The sequence below is a fragment of the Engystomops pustulosus genome, chromosome 2 (genome assembly GCF_040894005.1).
Source record: "Engystomops pustulosus chromosome 2, aEngPut4.maternal, whole genome shotgun sequence".
In the NCBI taxonomy this organism is placed as follows: Eukaryota; Metazoa; Chordata; class Amphibia; order Anura; family Leptodactylidae; genus Engystomops; species Engystomops pustulosus.
Genome location: NC_092412.1, coordinates 197,295,234 through 197,311,161, shown reverse-complemented (window position 1 = coordinate 197,311,161; position 15,928 = coordinate 197,295,234). Strand labels below are relative to the sequence as shown.

The 15,928-nt window shown below is 41.5% G+C and overlaps 2 protein-coding genes across 2 annotated transcripts in view; both read right to left on the bottom strand.

Moving 5' to 3' along the window:
* The window catches only part of EFHC2 (EF-hand domain containing 2), a 49,189-nt gene extending 46,783 nt beyond the window's left edge, over window positions 1-2,406 (bottom strand). The window contains exon 1 of the mRNA XM_072137769.1: window positions 2,270-2,406. Within this exon, the coding sequence (XP_071993870.1) occupies window positions 2,270-2,311 (42 nt within the window). The 5' untranslated portion in view covers window positions 2,312-2,406. The remainder of the gene's footprint in view (window positions 1-2,269) is intronic.
* Window positions 2,407-3,365: 959 nt separating this feature from the next.
* FUNDC1 (FUN14 domain containing 1) lies at window positions 3,366-15,726 on the bottom strand. Its single transcript, XM_072137768.1, has 6 exons — window positions 15,572-15,726; window positions 13,847-14,094; window positions 10,602-10,758; window positions 8,978-9,053; window positions 5,242-5,370; window positions 3,366-3,971 (listed from the first exon to the last, which is right to left on the bottom strand). The coding sequence occupies exons 2-6, from the start codon at window positions 13,860-13,862 to the stop codon at window positions 3,894-3,896; spliced, it is 456 nt and encodes a 151-aa protein (XP_071993869.1). The 5' UTR covers window positions 13,863-14,094; window positions 15,572-15,726; the 3' UTR covers window positions 3,366-3,893.
* Between the last annotated feature and the right edge of the window lie 202 nt (window positions 15,727-15,928).

Here is a 15,928-nt window from a genome sequence, read left to right as displayed (position 1 = left end):
TTACCAAAGCGAATGGGTTGTTGCTAAACAAACGTGCAGTGTTCCAAAATAGGGGGAAGCATGATAAATGTAAAAAAATGTGGAGTGAGTGGCTGGATACATCAGGATTGGCATCACAAGCATTACTGAGAGGAAGGATTAGATTGGGGGGCACGAGTGTCGGGGTATGATTAACTATGTATGTTTGAATGGGGGCTGAAATACTGGGGCATGGCCTATGTTATGCCATAAGACAGGATTTGGTGGACAAGACCTATCCTAGAATTTTAGATGGTGGATGCTATCATAGGCTGGAACCGGGAAGGTTGACGGTGTGGGAAGAGATGTTTTCCCCAAATGGGGTGTTATTTGTATTGTTCTGTTTTTTACAGAAAATGTAAAATCAATGAAGATCAATCCGATTTAACCCCTTACCGACATGTGACGTAGTATGAGCCCTCTCCATAGCCGGTAAGTCTTTGCTGCATATTGCAGTGATCAGCATTTTCCCACCACATGGGCGCCACCATCTTTCCGTGACGTCATCGGGGAGCGGCGATCCATCGCCATGGTAGCCTCAGGTCTTCTGAAGGTTAACCTATTCATTACAATGTGCTATCAGCACATTGTAATGAAAGGGGAGTAAAACCAACATATACTGCTACACAGTAGTATGGCAGTATATGATAGGATCGTACAGACAACCTAGGGTTAAAGTACCCTAGGGAGTCTGAAAAACAGTAAAAATAAAAATATAGCCGTATAGCCTAATAATCTCTATTCTGTGGGTCAATACAATTACAGGGATACCAGACTTGAATATTTTTCCTTATGTTTTACTAAATTTGCCAAATAAAACCCTAATGTGAGTTTTTTTTTTTACAGCGTTCATCGTGCGGGTTCAATGTTTATTTACTTTTATTCTACGGGTTTTCACAGACGTCATCTTAAAGGCACTGCCTCAGGCAGCTCTGGGGTCTTGATTGGGACCCCAGAAGAGACCCCAGAAGAGAGTTTAAATGATGCAGTCAGACCGCTGGTGTTACCCAGAGATGTGAGCAGTAGATTACCGCTGACACTCCACGACTCTCGATGCCAACTCAGCTCCAGTGCAGAGCCGAATCGGCATTGGCTCAGCGTCGTACTAGTACAGCGCTGAGCGTGAATCGCAGGAGCCTGCTTAGCTGACCGCTAAGAGGTTAAGGAATGTCCACAGCAGAGCCCCTCTAAAAAAGTATCTTTGAATAGCCATAATCTGATAACATATATCATTTTTCATTCCATGTGAACAGAAATGTGGAAGCTGAAGTATTCATTGATACCAATTTGGGACCTATATGACTTTCATCGCTTTTCATTTTTTATCCATGAAAAGGGTAATTATTTTTGTATCTTTATCAGCTGGGTATTTTTTTGGAAAATTATATTTATGATTTTTTTGTTTATTTTTATGTGCATTTTAGGGATTATTCAAATTTTTACATTTATCATCTTTTTTTAATATATTTTAGGTCCGCTAGGTTGTTTGATGGATAAGGGGTCTGATCACACATACAATATAATGCAATACTACAATAGTGCCAGTAGGGATGCCTTCTGCCATGCAGTTGATCAATGCCCAGCAATGACAGCTCAGGGGGGCAGTGATCATTGCCATTACAGCAGCACAGCATGCACCACCAGTGTTTGGGTGCTTGGAGAGCACATGACGGACATTGTCGTGCATGTAAATAAGCCCTTATGGGTTACACTCATCCATCCTGTGTGTATACGGTCTATATTTTTTTTTTAAACTTTTTTTTATTGCAGAATCAGAATAGCAGAAAACATTGCATTGTCATTTTATGTTTTACAATTTCTCATCACACATCGTGTCAATTTAACTGCTTTATCTAAAAGAACAGAAACAATAATAAAACATCGAGTCAATACCATCTAACTGGGGTTTGGTTTGATTTTCGAACATGTGTTATAGTCGAACATATGTGTTATAGTCTAAGGTTTGTGTTACTGTGTCATCTCTCGATCTTGTCCTACTGGAGTTAAACGTCATACGGTCTATATTTAACAATCATTTATGAGACAGCATGATTTCACCAGCATCTGACACTGAATTCTTTATTGCTGTAAAATCTCAGATTGCTAAAATGTATGAAAAGGCCACATCCAGGGACTATAAGGAACTGTATACTCAGAAGTGAGGTCATTTGTGAGGTCCTATCTGTATAACAAACACTAAAAAGTTTCTTATACAGACAAATTAAAGTGTAACGCATGAATTTCTACTTACGTTGCGGTTAAAGGAGTTTCCTGGTAAGAATGGCAGAGCCATGATGATCTGTAGCCTCGGCTGTCTCTGTTAGCAGCAGCAATGTCTATGGTGGAAGTCACAGAGCTGCTGCTACCATGGAGACAGCATTGTTTCTCTGGTTTCCTAGTGACTCTCCAATTCATGTTTTTTTTTCTTCTTTGTAACTTTATTTAACAATGTCACCAGTATGCTGACAGCTAATTGTGTTTCCCTACAACACTTTCTTATAGCACCTATTCACAGCACAAGTTTCAGTTTTTCGTCTATTGTACTCTTGAAAGAAAACACTTGGTTGTTATAAGCAAAAAAAATATATAAAATACAGCTTTACCAGAGGCTCGAGGGCTCTGGTGGTATTTCCAGAGACCTTCTGTGCTGGAGCTTCAAAGACTGTTACATTGTCTCATCCTCCCCCTTTTCTCCCTCAGCATTTCCTCCCACCCCGAGTCTGATATAATCTTATTTTCTCACCCTCCGCCATTATAATCTTATTTTTTACTGTATTAGCAGACCACCAAGGGTACATTAAACCTAGGGGGTCTGTTCGTTCCTACCATATACTGCAATAAAACCGTATTGAAGTCTATGAGGAATTAACTGATAATCTGTTTCATTGTGTCAAAAAATAAACAATCAGATAAAAAAAGAGAATGACTGCCCTGATTAGGTACAAGATAGGGACTGTTCGATTGTTCAAATTAAGCCACCCTCCTCTGCCTCATCTTGCTGGCTGCAGCAAGCAACCCCGCACTTGAGCGGTCTGCTGCTACTACTTGTCCATGCACAGAAAGTGTGGAGAAAGGCAGCCATGAGATGACGCGGAGTCCTTGGTTACCCACAATGTCAGATAGCAGCAGCTTGCAGGAGGATACCAAGGAGAATCTGCACTACCGGGATCTCCCCAGCCAAAGATTACATGTCGACTCTTCTTGCTCCGTGGTTGTTCTGGTAAAACTGCCTTTTGTAAAATAGGGGTTGTTCGTAAGCCAGAAACGGCGTAAATTCGGGATTACCTGTACTTGTACGTATTACACAATATCATAAAAAAAAAAAAACACACACACACACACAAAGCTAAAGTTTAAGTTTCAGTTTTATTGTTGCGACTTATATACTAATTCTTGATAATAATCTATTGCACAGTATAATATTTTTTTTTCTTTTTCCCATAAGAGTAACATTTACCAATAGGCTCTGACTGCCAGTTACAGTACACAGTTTGGCACTATCAAGGAAAGAAAAAAAAAAAAAAAAGACACACAGTTAAATAAATATAAAAAGGGGAGTTATGAATGTGAACATGAACTTTTTAGACCTATCATGGTGACATTCATGATAAAACATGGAACAAGTGAACTATTGTCTGTAGATGAAAAGAAACGCAAGAAACCACTTTCTAGTGTAACGTTCGTAAAGTTCAGTCTGGAGATGTTTGGGCAGACTACGCCATGATCTCTCTGAAAGAGCTCTGTATAGGTGAGCATTTACTAGAAAACCACCCAACAGAAAATAAACAGAACAAGGCATAGTTGTTAGCAGACTCTCTACTCCCAGTCCATTTTCAGCATGTAACACTTCTCATTGTCCACTTCTTTGTGGCTTCCTAAGAGGCAAGGCCCAGTAAGAATCCTCCAATAAATCCTCCAGAAACTACAATGTTCTTCTTGATGAAATCTTGTGACTGCAAGGTATAAAAAAAGAAAAAATGATAACTAAATAACCAACAACATTCACAGGAAAAATATATTTTGAATTAAATGAAAGCAAAAAAAAAAAAAAAAATTTTTAACCAAGTACCCTTCTACTAGTCCACTAATTTGGGGAATATATCATAATTAGCCTGTAAAATGACCAAAGATAAACCCAGAAAAATTCTACTTTACCTGTAATCAACTTAATCGATAATTTGTTCTGCTCTCCCTATTTTACAAGTAAACAAAATGAGCTGCAGTGACACCTAGTCAGATTATTGTTGTTCCATGATCCCAATGAATGAATGCATAGGCAGCAGCATTAGGATTAAGGAGAATTCTCAAGGTGTCAACTTTGTCTGCAACAAAGCACTTCACCGATCACAGCACCCATGTACCACATCTCAATCATTTTCTTCCTTTCTAAAATTTGAATACCATTATCAGTGATAGTTCTGATCATTGTATTTATTGTATTGATATTGTGCATGGGTGCTTCACAGAAATGGAGGTATCCACTCTTAAAGTTACAAATAAATAAAAAGGTGTACATAAAAATCAAATTTTTAAGTACAACTTTAAGGGTGGATATCTCTGGTTTTGTGAAGCATCCATACACCAGAAATCTTCTTAAACGAGAGATTCTCCTGTTTAATATGACACTTAGATTGTGATTCCAGGCTTCAGGAGATATAGGCCTTTGAAGGTGACCACTGTCATGATATTTCTAAACATCCTTTTTGCACGGGGTATGTGCACATAGGACATATACAGGCAGTCCCCGGGTTACATACAAGATAGGGTCTGTAGGTTTGTTCTTAAGTTGAATTTGTATGTAAGTCGGAACTGTATATTTTATCATTGTAATCCCAGCCAGAACTTTTGGGGTCTCTGTGACAATTGGATTTTAAAAATGTTGGGTTGTCATAAGAACCAGGAATAACAATAAAGCTTCATTACAGACACCTGTGATAACTGTTACAGCTGTTTATTGTAGTCTAGGACTAAAGTACAACAAATGACCAATATCCAGTGGTCCGTTTGTAACTAGGGGTCGTATGTAAGTCGAGTGTTCTTAAGTAGGGGATCGCCTGTATATAGCCGTATGGCATTTGTAAAGGGGTTAACCTATTGATCAGTAGCTCCTTACAAACTATTCAAAAACACTCCCCTTTATAACACAATAGGGGCATTTTGCCGGGTTGGTCGTGTAGAGCAGATACACAACAAACACATCAAGTTCTATAACAATCTCCTTACCTCCTCAATTAAATTGTTTATTTCTGGCACAGACTTATTTGCTTGTTTTTTTATCTTTTTCTTTGCTTTGTTTACATCATTTTCAACTCGCTTCCAATCTATTTGTATATAACCCCCATGGCTTGCAATCTAGAAAGAGAAAATAAAGGCAATACAAATCATTTAAGCTCTCTCCTATTCCACAACAACAGATCCATTCATAGGTGACCAAATATAACAGAAACTTTAACCCCTTAAAGGAAACCTACCATGAGGAAGTAGATCTGATACCAGATTCCTCCTGCCTGCCTCTGGTCTAATATGTAATTTAATAATCCTGGAAACTAACCTGTTAAAAACTTTTATTTTAGTAATATGTAAATTAAATGCAGAGACTACTGGGCAAATCGCACATTGTAATGAATTGGTTAAAACCAGACAGCCTTGGGTACGACCTGAGGCTGTCATGGCAACTGATCGCCACCCCTGATTACACCATGGTTGGTGGCGATCGTATCCAAGATTTACAGGGTTAACACCCACGACCAGTGCCAGCACCGACCGGGGGGTGTTAGCTGTGGATGTTTGTTGCAATAAGCTGCAAACGCCCACATTGGATGGAGAGGAACTAGCCCGTGAACCCTCTCCATAGCCCTGCAGCGGGCAAGTGACGTAATAGTACGTCACATGTTGGTAAGGGGTTAATAATTCCAGGACATGTTTTCATAGGAAGACACATATATATGCTTTTGAAGAAGCAGTACGCTTCGAAACCGGTCTAGTAGAAGTTCTTATTAAATATAGATGCTATAAGATATTCATTATATGACAACAGAGAACAACAGCAGGTGACTTCTTTCACAAAGTTATTTCATACTTTCTATTGGAATAATATCTGCAAACTTGGATCCAACAAAACACAGTATCCATATTGGCTAAAGATATTACATCTATTGAAGAGTACCTTGCCTCGACACATGCAGATTACCAAAATGCCAGCAAACCACAACATGGAAGGCTCCAATTAACTCCTCAGCGCCCCACGTTCGATATATCAGACACTGAGTGCAGTGAATTAGCGCTCAGCGTCTGATATATTGGATATAAGCTTTTGCTTCTTGCTTCTGTGATGTCATCCTGTCTTGCGATTATTGAAAGGGGTGGGTGGGGATCACAAGGAGACACCCACCTGCTGACATCACAGGTCCCATTAGATTGGTCCTGCTATGTCCATCGCTGAAACTGGTCAGTCAATGCAAACTGGCCAGTTACAGTGACGCAAGTCAGGAGAGATCTGCTGCTGTTCACGTCACCATTCTGCATTTGGTGGTGTTAGAGAGATCCGCATGATCTGTCAAGCAGGTACTGTTGCACAATCACGTCCACCCCCCACTGTGCCATTTTTTCCTTGCGTTAAGCCCCCATTGTCTTGTTCCCCCCACCCAACCACACTTGTAGGTGCGTTGTGCTAGAAGGAGGAGGAATGGTGCACGGCGCGTGCGGAGGTGGTTATATACAAGGGAACGACCGGCTGGCTGGCTATACACAGGGGAACGGCTGGCTGGCTATACACAGGGGACCGGCTGGCTGGCTATACACAGGGGACCGGCTGGCTGGCTATACACAGGGGACTGGCTGGCTGGCTGGCTATACACAGGGGACTGGCTGGCTGGCTGGCTATACACAGGGGACTGGCTGGCTGGCTGGCTATACACAGGGGACTGGCTGGCTGGCTGGCTATACACAGGGGACTGGCTGGCTGGCTATACACAGGGGACTGGCAGGCTATATCTGGGGGAGGCTGTGACCAATGCATTTTCCACTTGAGGTTTATACTTCAGTCAATAAGTTTTCCCATTTTTTTGTGGTAAAATAAGGGGCCTTGGCTTATATACAGGCTTGTACAGTATATACAGTAGATATATTTTATTGGATTATAAGAATTCAATACATATAAATTTATAGCATATGAATTTTTATCATAAAATTGGGGTCAGTGTGGTAGCACATAAGATGTGCCACTATAATTATTAAATTCCTGACGCTATAATGGAAGATAGCGCCCAAAGTTGAAAATGGTGTGTGGATTCCTGGATGGTGGCTTGTACTCTGGATGGTTATCCGAGGTGGATAAAGGTTCTTACAAAAACCACGGACTGTATGTGGTCTCTGAAGAAATTTCCACTCAAAGGAGTGCCCTAGTGGGACGATTTTTTATCTTCTATTCATGGTCTAGTTTTTCAAGCAGATATAGGATCAGACCCAGAACAGTGAGCTCTGTTTTTGAAGATCAAGTGATTGCAGTGGTATAGAACTGCAACCTGTGTACATTGCAGAAACATTCAGGAAAATCGGCAGTGTGGTTTGGCCAACTATCGGACTTGTATTGAGATTCTCCTAAGGCAGAGAAAGATCCTGCTGAACGGCAAATATATTCAGGGAGGGGGGAATCAAAATAGCAACTGAGGTTTAAGGGTTCTTTAAGAAAATCAATAAGATTAAAACTAAATTATAAGTTGATGCTACTGTACACTCATGTGATAAAAACCCCTAGGACCAATGGTAGCAACTACAAAAACAATGCAAAAAGGTATCTGCTTCAGACCTACTATTTTGGATGTAGCCATACTGTCTTCTTTTTATGTTACTACTTCCTCTACTGTTGAAGGTCTACACCTGTAAATAAAAGGTACTTTCGTGCAGTAATTGTTGCATTTTCCTTTAGCCAAGGCAGAAATGAATGTGGTATGATAAACTTGTAGGAGTAGGCACCAAACATGTCTAACATGAGATGCTAGTTGATATAAAATAAAGCCGAACAGAAAAACTTGATAAGGTTAAAAGAAAACACATTTCCAAAAGGTCCATAGGAAATTTTGCCTTCTGTTGGATCCGTAGAGGAGGATTATATATCCTACTCTACGGATCCAACAGAAGGCAAAATTTCCTATGCAAAGAACATCAATGAAACAAAGTAAGGCTCATCACAAAATCCTGCGGCAGTGAGTTCTGTAGTCTCACTGTTCTTATAGTACCATGCTCTATGACCATGGTTAACACATTTTTACTGTGGATGTTTATCAAAAATAAAATCTCATTACAAAGATATCTGTACTATATATATTCATGTATTTGTACACAGTAATTAGACCATCCCTAAGCCATTTTCCTCTAAAAACCTTTTTTTAAAAAAATTTACAAATTTGGTCTCTCTTCAGAAATGTACTGGCCAAGAGAACAAATTTACTGTGTTATTTATAGCTTAATTAACGCTGTAAATTAAAAATGGCAAATAAGCATCAGAATCACATTTTTCTGAATTCCCTCCCACTTAATAAAAGTTCATCAACAAAATCTATGTACCCCAAGAGTGTATTCACATGTTGTGTTTGTTAACAACGCAGTCCTGTTTACACTCTGTAGACATTGTGTTGATATTGCATATGAAGCATGTTTACTTAAACATGTTGTTAACTCATTTGTTACATTATATAAACACACTGTGAACACTGTAAACATGTAACGTGTAAATGCACCCCAAAACTGTGCCTTTCGTGGATTTCAAAAAGGAGGACTAGGACTAGTAAAATAAAACATGGCTTTTGAAAGGCAAAAAATTTTTTTTTAAAAGTTGGATTGATGAACTTGGTCTGAAGCAGCTCTATTTCCGTCATTTTAATACCAGGTCCTCAAAGCTGTATGTAATATTCTATCTTGATCTGAGCCAATATTTGTAATTTGCTGCATACTGTATTACCTGAAGCAGAAGAAATCCGCCACCAACTGCAGTCGCTGCCAGCTTCCCAACTTTCTGAAATAAAAATCCTGCACACCTGAATGCAAGAAAGAACAAATAATCAATATATCAATGTGGTTAAATGAAAGCTAGGTTTATTTATTAGATTCAGTGCACACTAGATGCTGTAGTTACAGTTACAAAGGTGACTCTAGCAGAGGCTTTAAAGGACATATACCATCAGATTACCTGATGTAGATGACTATTACGTACCTCCACGTCCTATCCCCGTGTGGTTTATTTCTTATATCCTTGCATGGCTAATTTGCTTATCTTATAAACTTATTTTTTACAGAAATGCGGCCATGCAAAGATATACGAAATGAAGCTTGGGACACATGGGGACGGGACGGGAAACTACGTAATAGACATCTAGCATCAGGTAATCTTATGGTAGATGTCCTTTAATCATAACAATGCAGCTGTATAAGGTGTCAGGATAGACAATGGTCAGATATGTTGCGTATGGGAAGCCTTCAAAAAGACCTTAATTCACAAGCGGCATTGACAAGAAAGGAGGTGGATCTGCAGGGCTACTTGGGGGAGGAGTTGCCTAAGCCCCGGGAGCTCACAGAGGCTACACCGTGCCCCAAGTAGCTTCTACAGATAATATGCATATAAATAAAATAGTTCAAAAACCTAAAGGCAACTTTCCAAGAAATATTAAAACATGGAAAAAGATTATGTAGACATCAGGATTCAACCACCGGATCTACTAAGAAAAGTAGAAAATCTACCATCACAATCAAGCATGGATAAACCAGGGACACCTACTCATATATCCAGGCACGGTAACTGTGGTAATCTTCTCATATATCTTATCCATGGCCTCCTTCCTTCTAAAATCAAATATTAAAACTATGCCAATGAGCCTGAAGGGCTACTGGGGTGGTTCATAGAGGCCCTCCGTGCAGCAGATTCACAGGTAGTTAGATTGTATCCCCCTCCCCGTCAGAAACTCACTACTCCTTCTGTTTGATGTTATTTCACAGCAGTACAGGAAATTTCAGTGGGTGAGGTGGATGGGATACCATGCGCCTGGCACACTATAACAGCCTGTGAATCTGAAGCCAGGAAGGGCTAAGAGAACTGCCCCATTCGCCCTTCAGGCTTATTAGCATAATTATAAAAGTTGATTTTAATAGGAAGGTGGCCATGGATAACAAATATAAGATTACCACAGTCACTTGCCTGGATCTATGACCAATTGTTCCTGGTTTATTATGATGAAATTTGTAGGTAGATTTTCTTTATGCCAATGTGATTCTACGTGGAGTACAACATTCCATCTTTCAGGACCTTAACTAGCAAGAAGTCTTAAAGGGGTATCTTTGAGATTTAGAGGAGGGGGGTTGTCTCTCAGAGAAGAAACCTTAATATTTTTTTTTACATTGTGCTCATGATGTCAGTGTCAATTCCTGGCCTCACGTATGACTGCAATGAACAGGGATTGGCTCAGGTATCACCTAGTAAATGCCCTCAAAGTCATCATATCCAAAGCTGCAAGCGGTAGATGTTTTTTTTGTATTTAAACAAGAGATAAAACAAAAATTAAAAAATGCACATGACAAAACAAATATCTTACCAGCCTGTCACTCCACCCATGACAATCTGTGTAGCTACAGAATACTTTTCTGTCAATGGGCCAGAATTACGGCCAAATACTCGACTCCACCAGTGGTGACGTCTGGCATATTCTGTTATGTCCAATACTTCATAGGATTCATCATCACTGCTGGGCTCTTTTAAAGTAAAGTAAAATATGTAACATATAAGTTACCATTAATGTCTTCACAAAAATAACAGTGCTGCGTGTTCCAGGATTTTTTTTCCTGGTCTTAACAAATGATAGATCACTGGGACATTGCTCACATGAATACCTGTACTCTAGCACTGTACACATCAAGTCCGCTCAGCTTTATTCAGCAACTGCAAACTTGTAGCGGTAGAGCTATTAGAAGCTGCTGAGAATGCTAGACAGGGAATAGTGCTTTACACTGTGCTTATTCTGATAAATAGAAATGTAAGGAACTACATTTAATCATATGTATCACCTGGCTGCTGTTAACACAGTACTGATTAAAGATTAAAGTTTTCCAATTACCAAAAAATTATCACTTAAAAGAAATCTACCACTTGCGTAGTAGCCATTTAAACTAAATATACTTACCTGTCGGCATCTTCTTCCAGATCCTGGAACATATCAACATTAAACTTTAAACACTGGGATTTGGGAACAAAAAGATTCTACTTAGCCCAGGGCAAACTGTGTACTTCACATAGGTGCTCTCGAATAATTAGGCATATCTCCAGTGCAATAGTTACCTTCCTCTCCCCTACTGGAGCCTGGTGATGTCACGTAGGAGGGGTGCATAATTATTAGCCGAGAGCCCCTGTCTGATGTACACAGAGAGCCCAATGCAGCATCTTTTTAAGTCTTTTTTCCACTGGAATCTTGGGGGGTCCAGCCTAATGAAGATATGTGTCTTGGGATCTGGAAGAAGACACCAATGTAAATATATTGGGGGGGATTCATTAATCTGTCTACAACAGAATTCTGTTGTGGTTTGTACCACATTTATAAAGTTTTTTTGGCTCTCCTACAACTAGCTCCAGAAAAGGGGCATAAAAAGGGGGCGTGGCCTTGCACCAAAAAGGTCCGTGCACCAGAAATACTCCTGACCCGACAGAATTTTGTCCTAAATTTCTGGTGTAAAGTAAGCCAACTAATAGGAGATTCAGAGTAGGACTAGACAGTCTTATACTAGGACAGATTTATCATCCAGCATCAGAAACTTATATGAATCTGATGCAGAATAAGACTAGATCTAGTCTACCTCTACACTGTCTAACCTTAGGGCACTTTAAAAAAACTGCCCCATTTGGTTTACTTACTACCCCACAAGTGGTAGATTTCCTTTAACAATAATAACAGAGGCTAAACCAACTTTGCATGCTGCCCCCCTATCAACATAGAGAATAACATCTGATTGGTGTTCAACTGCTGTGACCTGCTCTGATCCGACAATATGGGTCCAGTTATCATTAATTGAATGAAGCAGCATGGACACACGCCCTGATGCTCTATTCAAGATTAAAAAGAGTCAGAAATTGCTGAGCGCAGCTCTCAGCACAGGTGACCACCTATGTACAGTAAGTACCGAAAGTATTCAGACCTCTTTAAAATATTTCACTCTTTGTTTCATTGCAGCCAATTGGTAACATCAAATCTACACTCTGCACTTTTTGACAGAAACAAACCAGAAATGTGTTTATTCTTGCTAATGTATTAAAAAAGAAAAACTGAATAATCACATGGTCATAAGTAATCAGACCATTTGCTGTGACACTCATATTTAACTCACATGCTGTCCATTCCCTTCTGATCCTCCTTGAGGTGGTTATACTCCTTTATTGGACTCCAGCTGTGTTTAAACTATTAAACTTGATTAGAAAAGGCACACACCGGTCTACATAACACCTCACAGTGCATGTCAGAGCACATGAGAATCATGGAGGTCTAAGGAACTGACTAAGGAGCTCAGAGACTGAAATGTTGCAAGGCACAGATCCAAATAAGGCTCACTAAAGAATTTCTGCAAAATTTAAGAGCACAGTGGCCTCCATAAGCCTTAAATGGAAAAGTTTGGGACGACCACAACTCTTTCTCGACCTGGCTATCCAGCCAGACTGAGGAATTGGTCGAGAAGAGCCTTGGAGAGAGAAGTAAAGAAGAACCCCAAGATCACTGTGGCTGAACTACAGATCCCCATGTATGCATGTCGGTAATAAGAGAGCAGACCCCTATCTATGCATGTCGGTAATGAGAGGGGAGACCCCCGTGTATGCATGTCGGTAATAAGAGAGCAGACCCCTATCTATGCATGTCGGTAATGAGAGGGGAGACCCCCATGTATGCATGTCGGTAATAAGAGAGCAGACCCCTATCTATGCATGTCGGTAATGAGAGGGGAGACCCCCATGTATGCATGTCGGTAATAAGACAGGAGACCCCCATGTATGCATGTCGGTAATAAGATGGGAGACCCCCATGTATGCATGTCGGTAATAAGAGGGGAGACCCCTATGTATGCATGTCGGTAATAAGAGGAGACCCCCATGTATGCATGTTGGTAATAAGACGGGAGACCCCCATGTATGCATGTCGGTAATAAGAGAGGAGACCCCTATCTATGCATGTTGGTAATAAGACGGGAGACCCCCATGTATGGATGTCAGTAATAAGATGGGAGACCCCCATGTATGGATGTCAGTAATAAGACGGGAGACCCCCATGTATGCATGTCGGTAATAAGAGAGGAGACCCCTATCTATGCATGTTGGTAATAAGATGGGAGACCCCCATGTATGCATGTTGGTAATAAGATGGGAGACCCCCATGTATGGATGTCAGTAATAAGAGGGGAGACCCCTATCTATGCATGTCGTTAATGTATGCATATTGGTAATAGGGACTGGGATCCAGGAATTTCTTCAGTGGAATAAAAACCAAACTAAGCAGGCGACATACAGGGGGAAGGAGCATGGCGTGGGGGATTCCTTACTATTAGCAGTTATACATCAGGGTCCTGGGCTATACATTATAATGCAGCACTACATAAAGCTGGCAGTGAGCTTCTCATATACAATTACTACACAACCCCCTCCCCATACGAAGTAGAAACTATAGTCCTGAAGGCAGCACCAGCATAGATCAGGTTACAGGGCTGCGGCACCATTACATACACACTGCTATAGGAAAACTTGCCATACAAAGCTGGACACCGCCATTGCAGCAGCCCACCCCCAAATGACCCACTCGTCTCCCACCTCTCCTGGCAGCCATGATTGCTCTGGATATTATGGTCGGTGACGTAATCACGTCACGTACTCTTCCGGGCTCCGTTAGTAACACTGCCAGACTTCCGCGCTAAGCTCCACCCCTCATCTGTCAGTGTTGACATGCGCAGTTGAGAGATGAGTGACGCAGGTTGGAATCCGTCCGTGGAAAGTAGATCATGGAGAGCTTTGTGTGTAGTAACGGATACGGGCGGAGGAGCGGACGTGGCACATTATCTCTGGATAATATAAATGTCATCATTTTATCACAGCCACACAAAACGTCACATAATAACAACACTTTTATACAGGGAAAACCCCTTAATCCGCCCCTGGATGTAAAAAGTACAGTATGACCTTATACACAGGGGCATCAGTAGGAGAGCTTGGGCCCCATAGCGGATTTCTGCATAGGACCCCCTTCCCCTTCAAAAATATATACATATTTGTACAGACATGATTATAAAATGACATGCATTTACGCAGTCATATATACACACATTTATATACTATACACACTGGGGCACATTTACTAAGAACAGTGCAGTGTGTACTATGTGCAGGGGGCCCCAGATTGAGGATTTCTGGCGCCCGTTCTTCATGAATCTGGCACCCACTGCACTGCCCTGACAGAATGCACCACTTTTTTTTGGTGCACCTTTAACATGGGACATGCAACACCATTCTTTTGAACTCTATGACTGAGCACCCCTTTCGTGTAGAAATTTGTGCGCATGAAGACCGCGCCACAAAAAGGGTCGCATGCAACTCAAATGTGGTGCAGACACTTATTAAATACCTGTGGAAACAATTTGCACTGAAAGAATGTGCAAAGTCCGACAGAAAAGTGGCGCACAACCCTTATTAAATGTGCACCAGTGTGTGTATAGTATATAAATGTGTGTATATATGACTGCGTAAATGCATGTGATTTTATAATCATGTCTGTACAAATATGTGTATATTTCTGAAGGGGAAGGGGGGGCCATTCAGAAATCCACATAAATACAGTATATACAGCATATACATACACATACAGGCATATATACCCACATACATACAGGTATATATATGCACATACATAAAGGCATATATACATATACTGGAAGTCCCCGACTTACAACGATTCGAGTTACAAACAACCCCTAGTTTTGAACGGGGTCCTCGCCCGCGCATGCGTGGCCGAGGACCCCGTTGGTATCTAGGGTTGACCCGTTCCTCGGATCGTAGTAGCACTTATCCTGCTCTTGTGTGTGCCGCCGCCTCCTCCTTAGTGATGAAAGCAGAGGGGGAGGTAACTAAGGACACTGTGGCGCGATACCGGCGGCTTGTAAAGCACTTCCTTGCGCATAAAGAACAAGCCGCTGGTATCATGCGACTATGTCCTTAGTTACCTCCCCCTCCGCTTGCATCACTAAGATCGCGGTCACGTTATTCCAGCGGCTTGTTCTTTATGTGTATGGAAGCGCTAAGGGGACCACGATCTTAGTGATGCAAGCGGAGGGGGGGGGGGTAACTAAGGGCGGAGTCGCATGATACCAGCGGCTTGTTCTTTATGCGCTTTAAAAGCCACTGTTATAACGGGACCGCGATCTTAGATCTGACTTACATACAAAATCGACTTAAGTACAAACCGACAGTCCCTATCTTGTACGTAACCCGGGGACTGCCTGTAGATCACACAAAATAGATAGATATAGATTTACAAAAAGTTACTTGGTGTTTTGATCGGCCGTGCAGGGGATTGACGGCTGACTTGGATGGGCGGGAGTTTGGGGATCCGTAGCGACCAACGGCAGTTGTGTTGGGGTAGGGAGTATTCCAGGTAGTTCTTTCATCAGGCTGATGAGAGGGCGGGCTGCAGGCGGATTGAATTGCTGAAGAGCGCTGGCTGCACCGTCGACCGCGAGGGAGGGCAGGATTCTGTTCCGACGGCGGACAAAGTTTGTGGGCGGGCGGGAGAGTGGGGCGGCGGTCCGTACAGGTGGGCGTTAATGATCAGCACAGCAGGCGTGGCCCCATTACAGTGTGGGGAACAGGGTGCCTGTTCCTGTGCTGTATCGGTCATCAGGG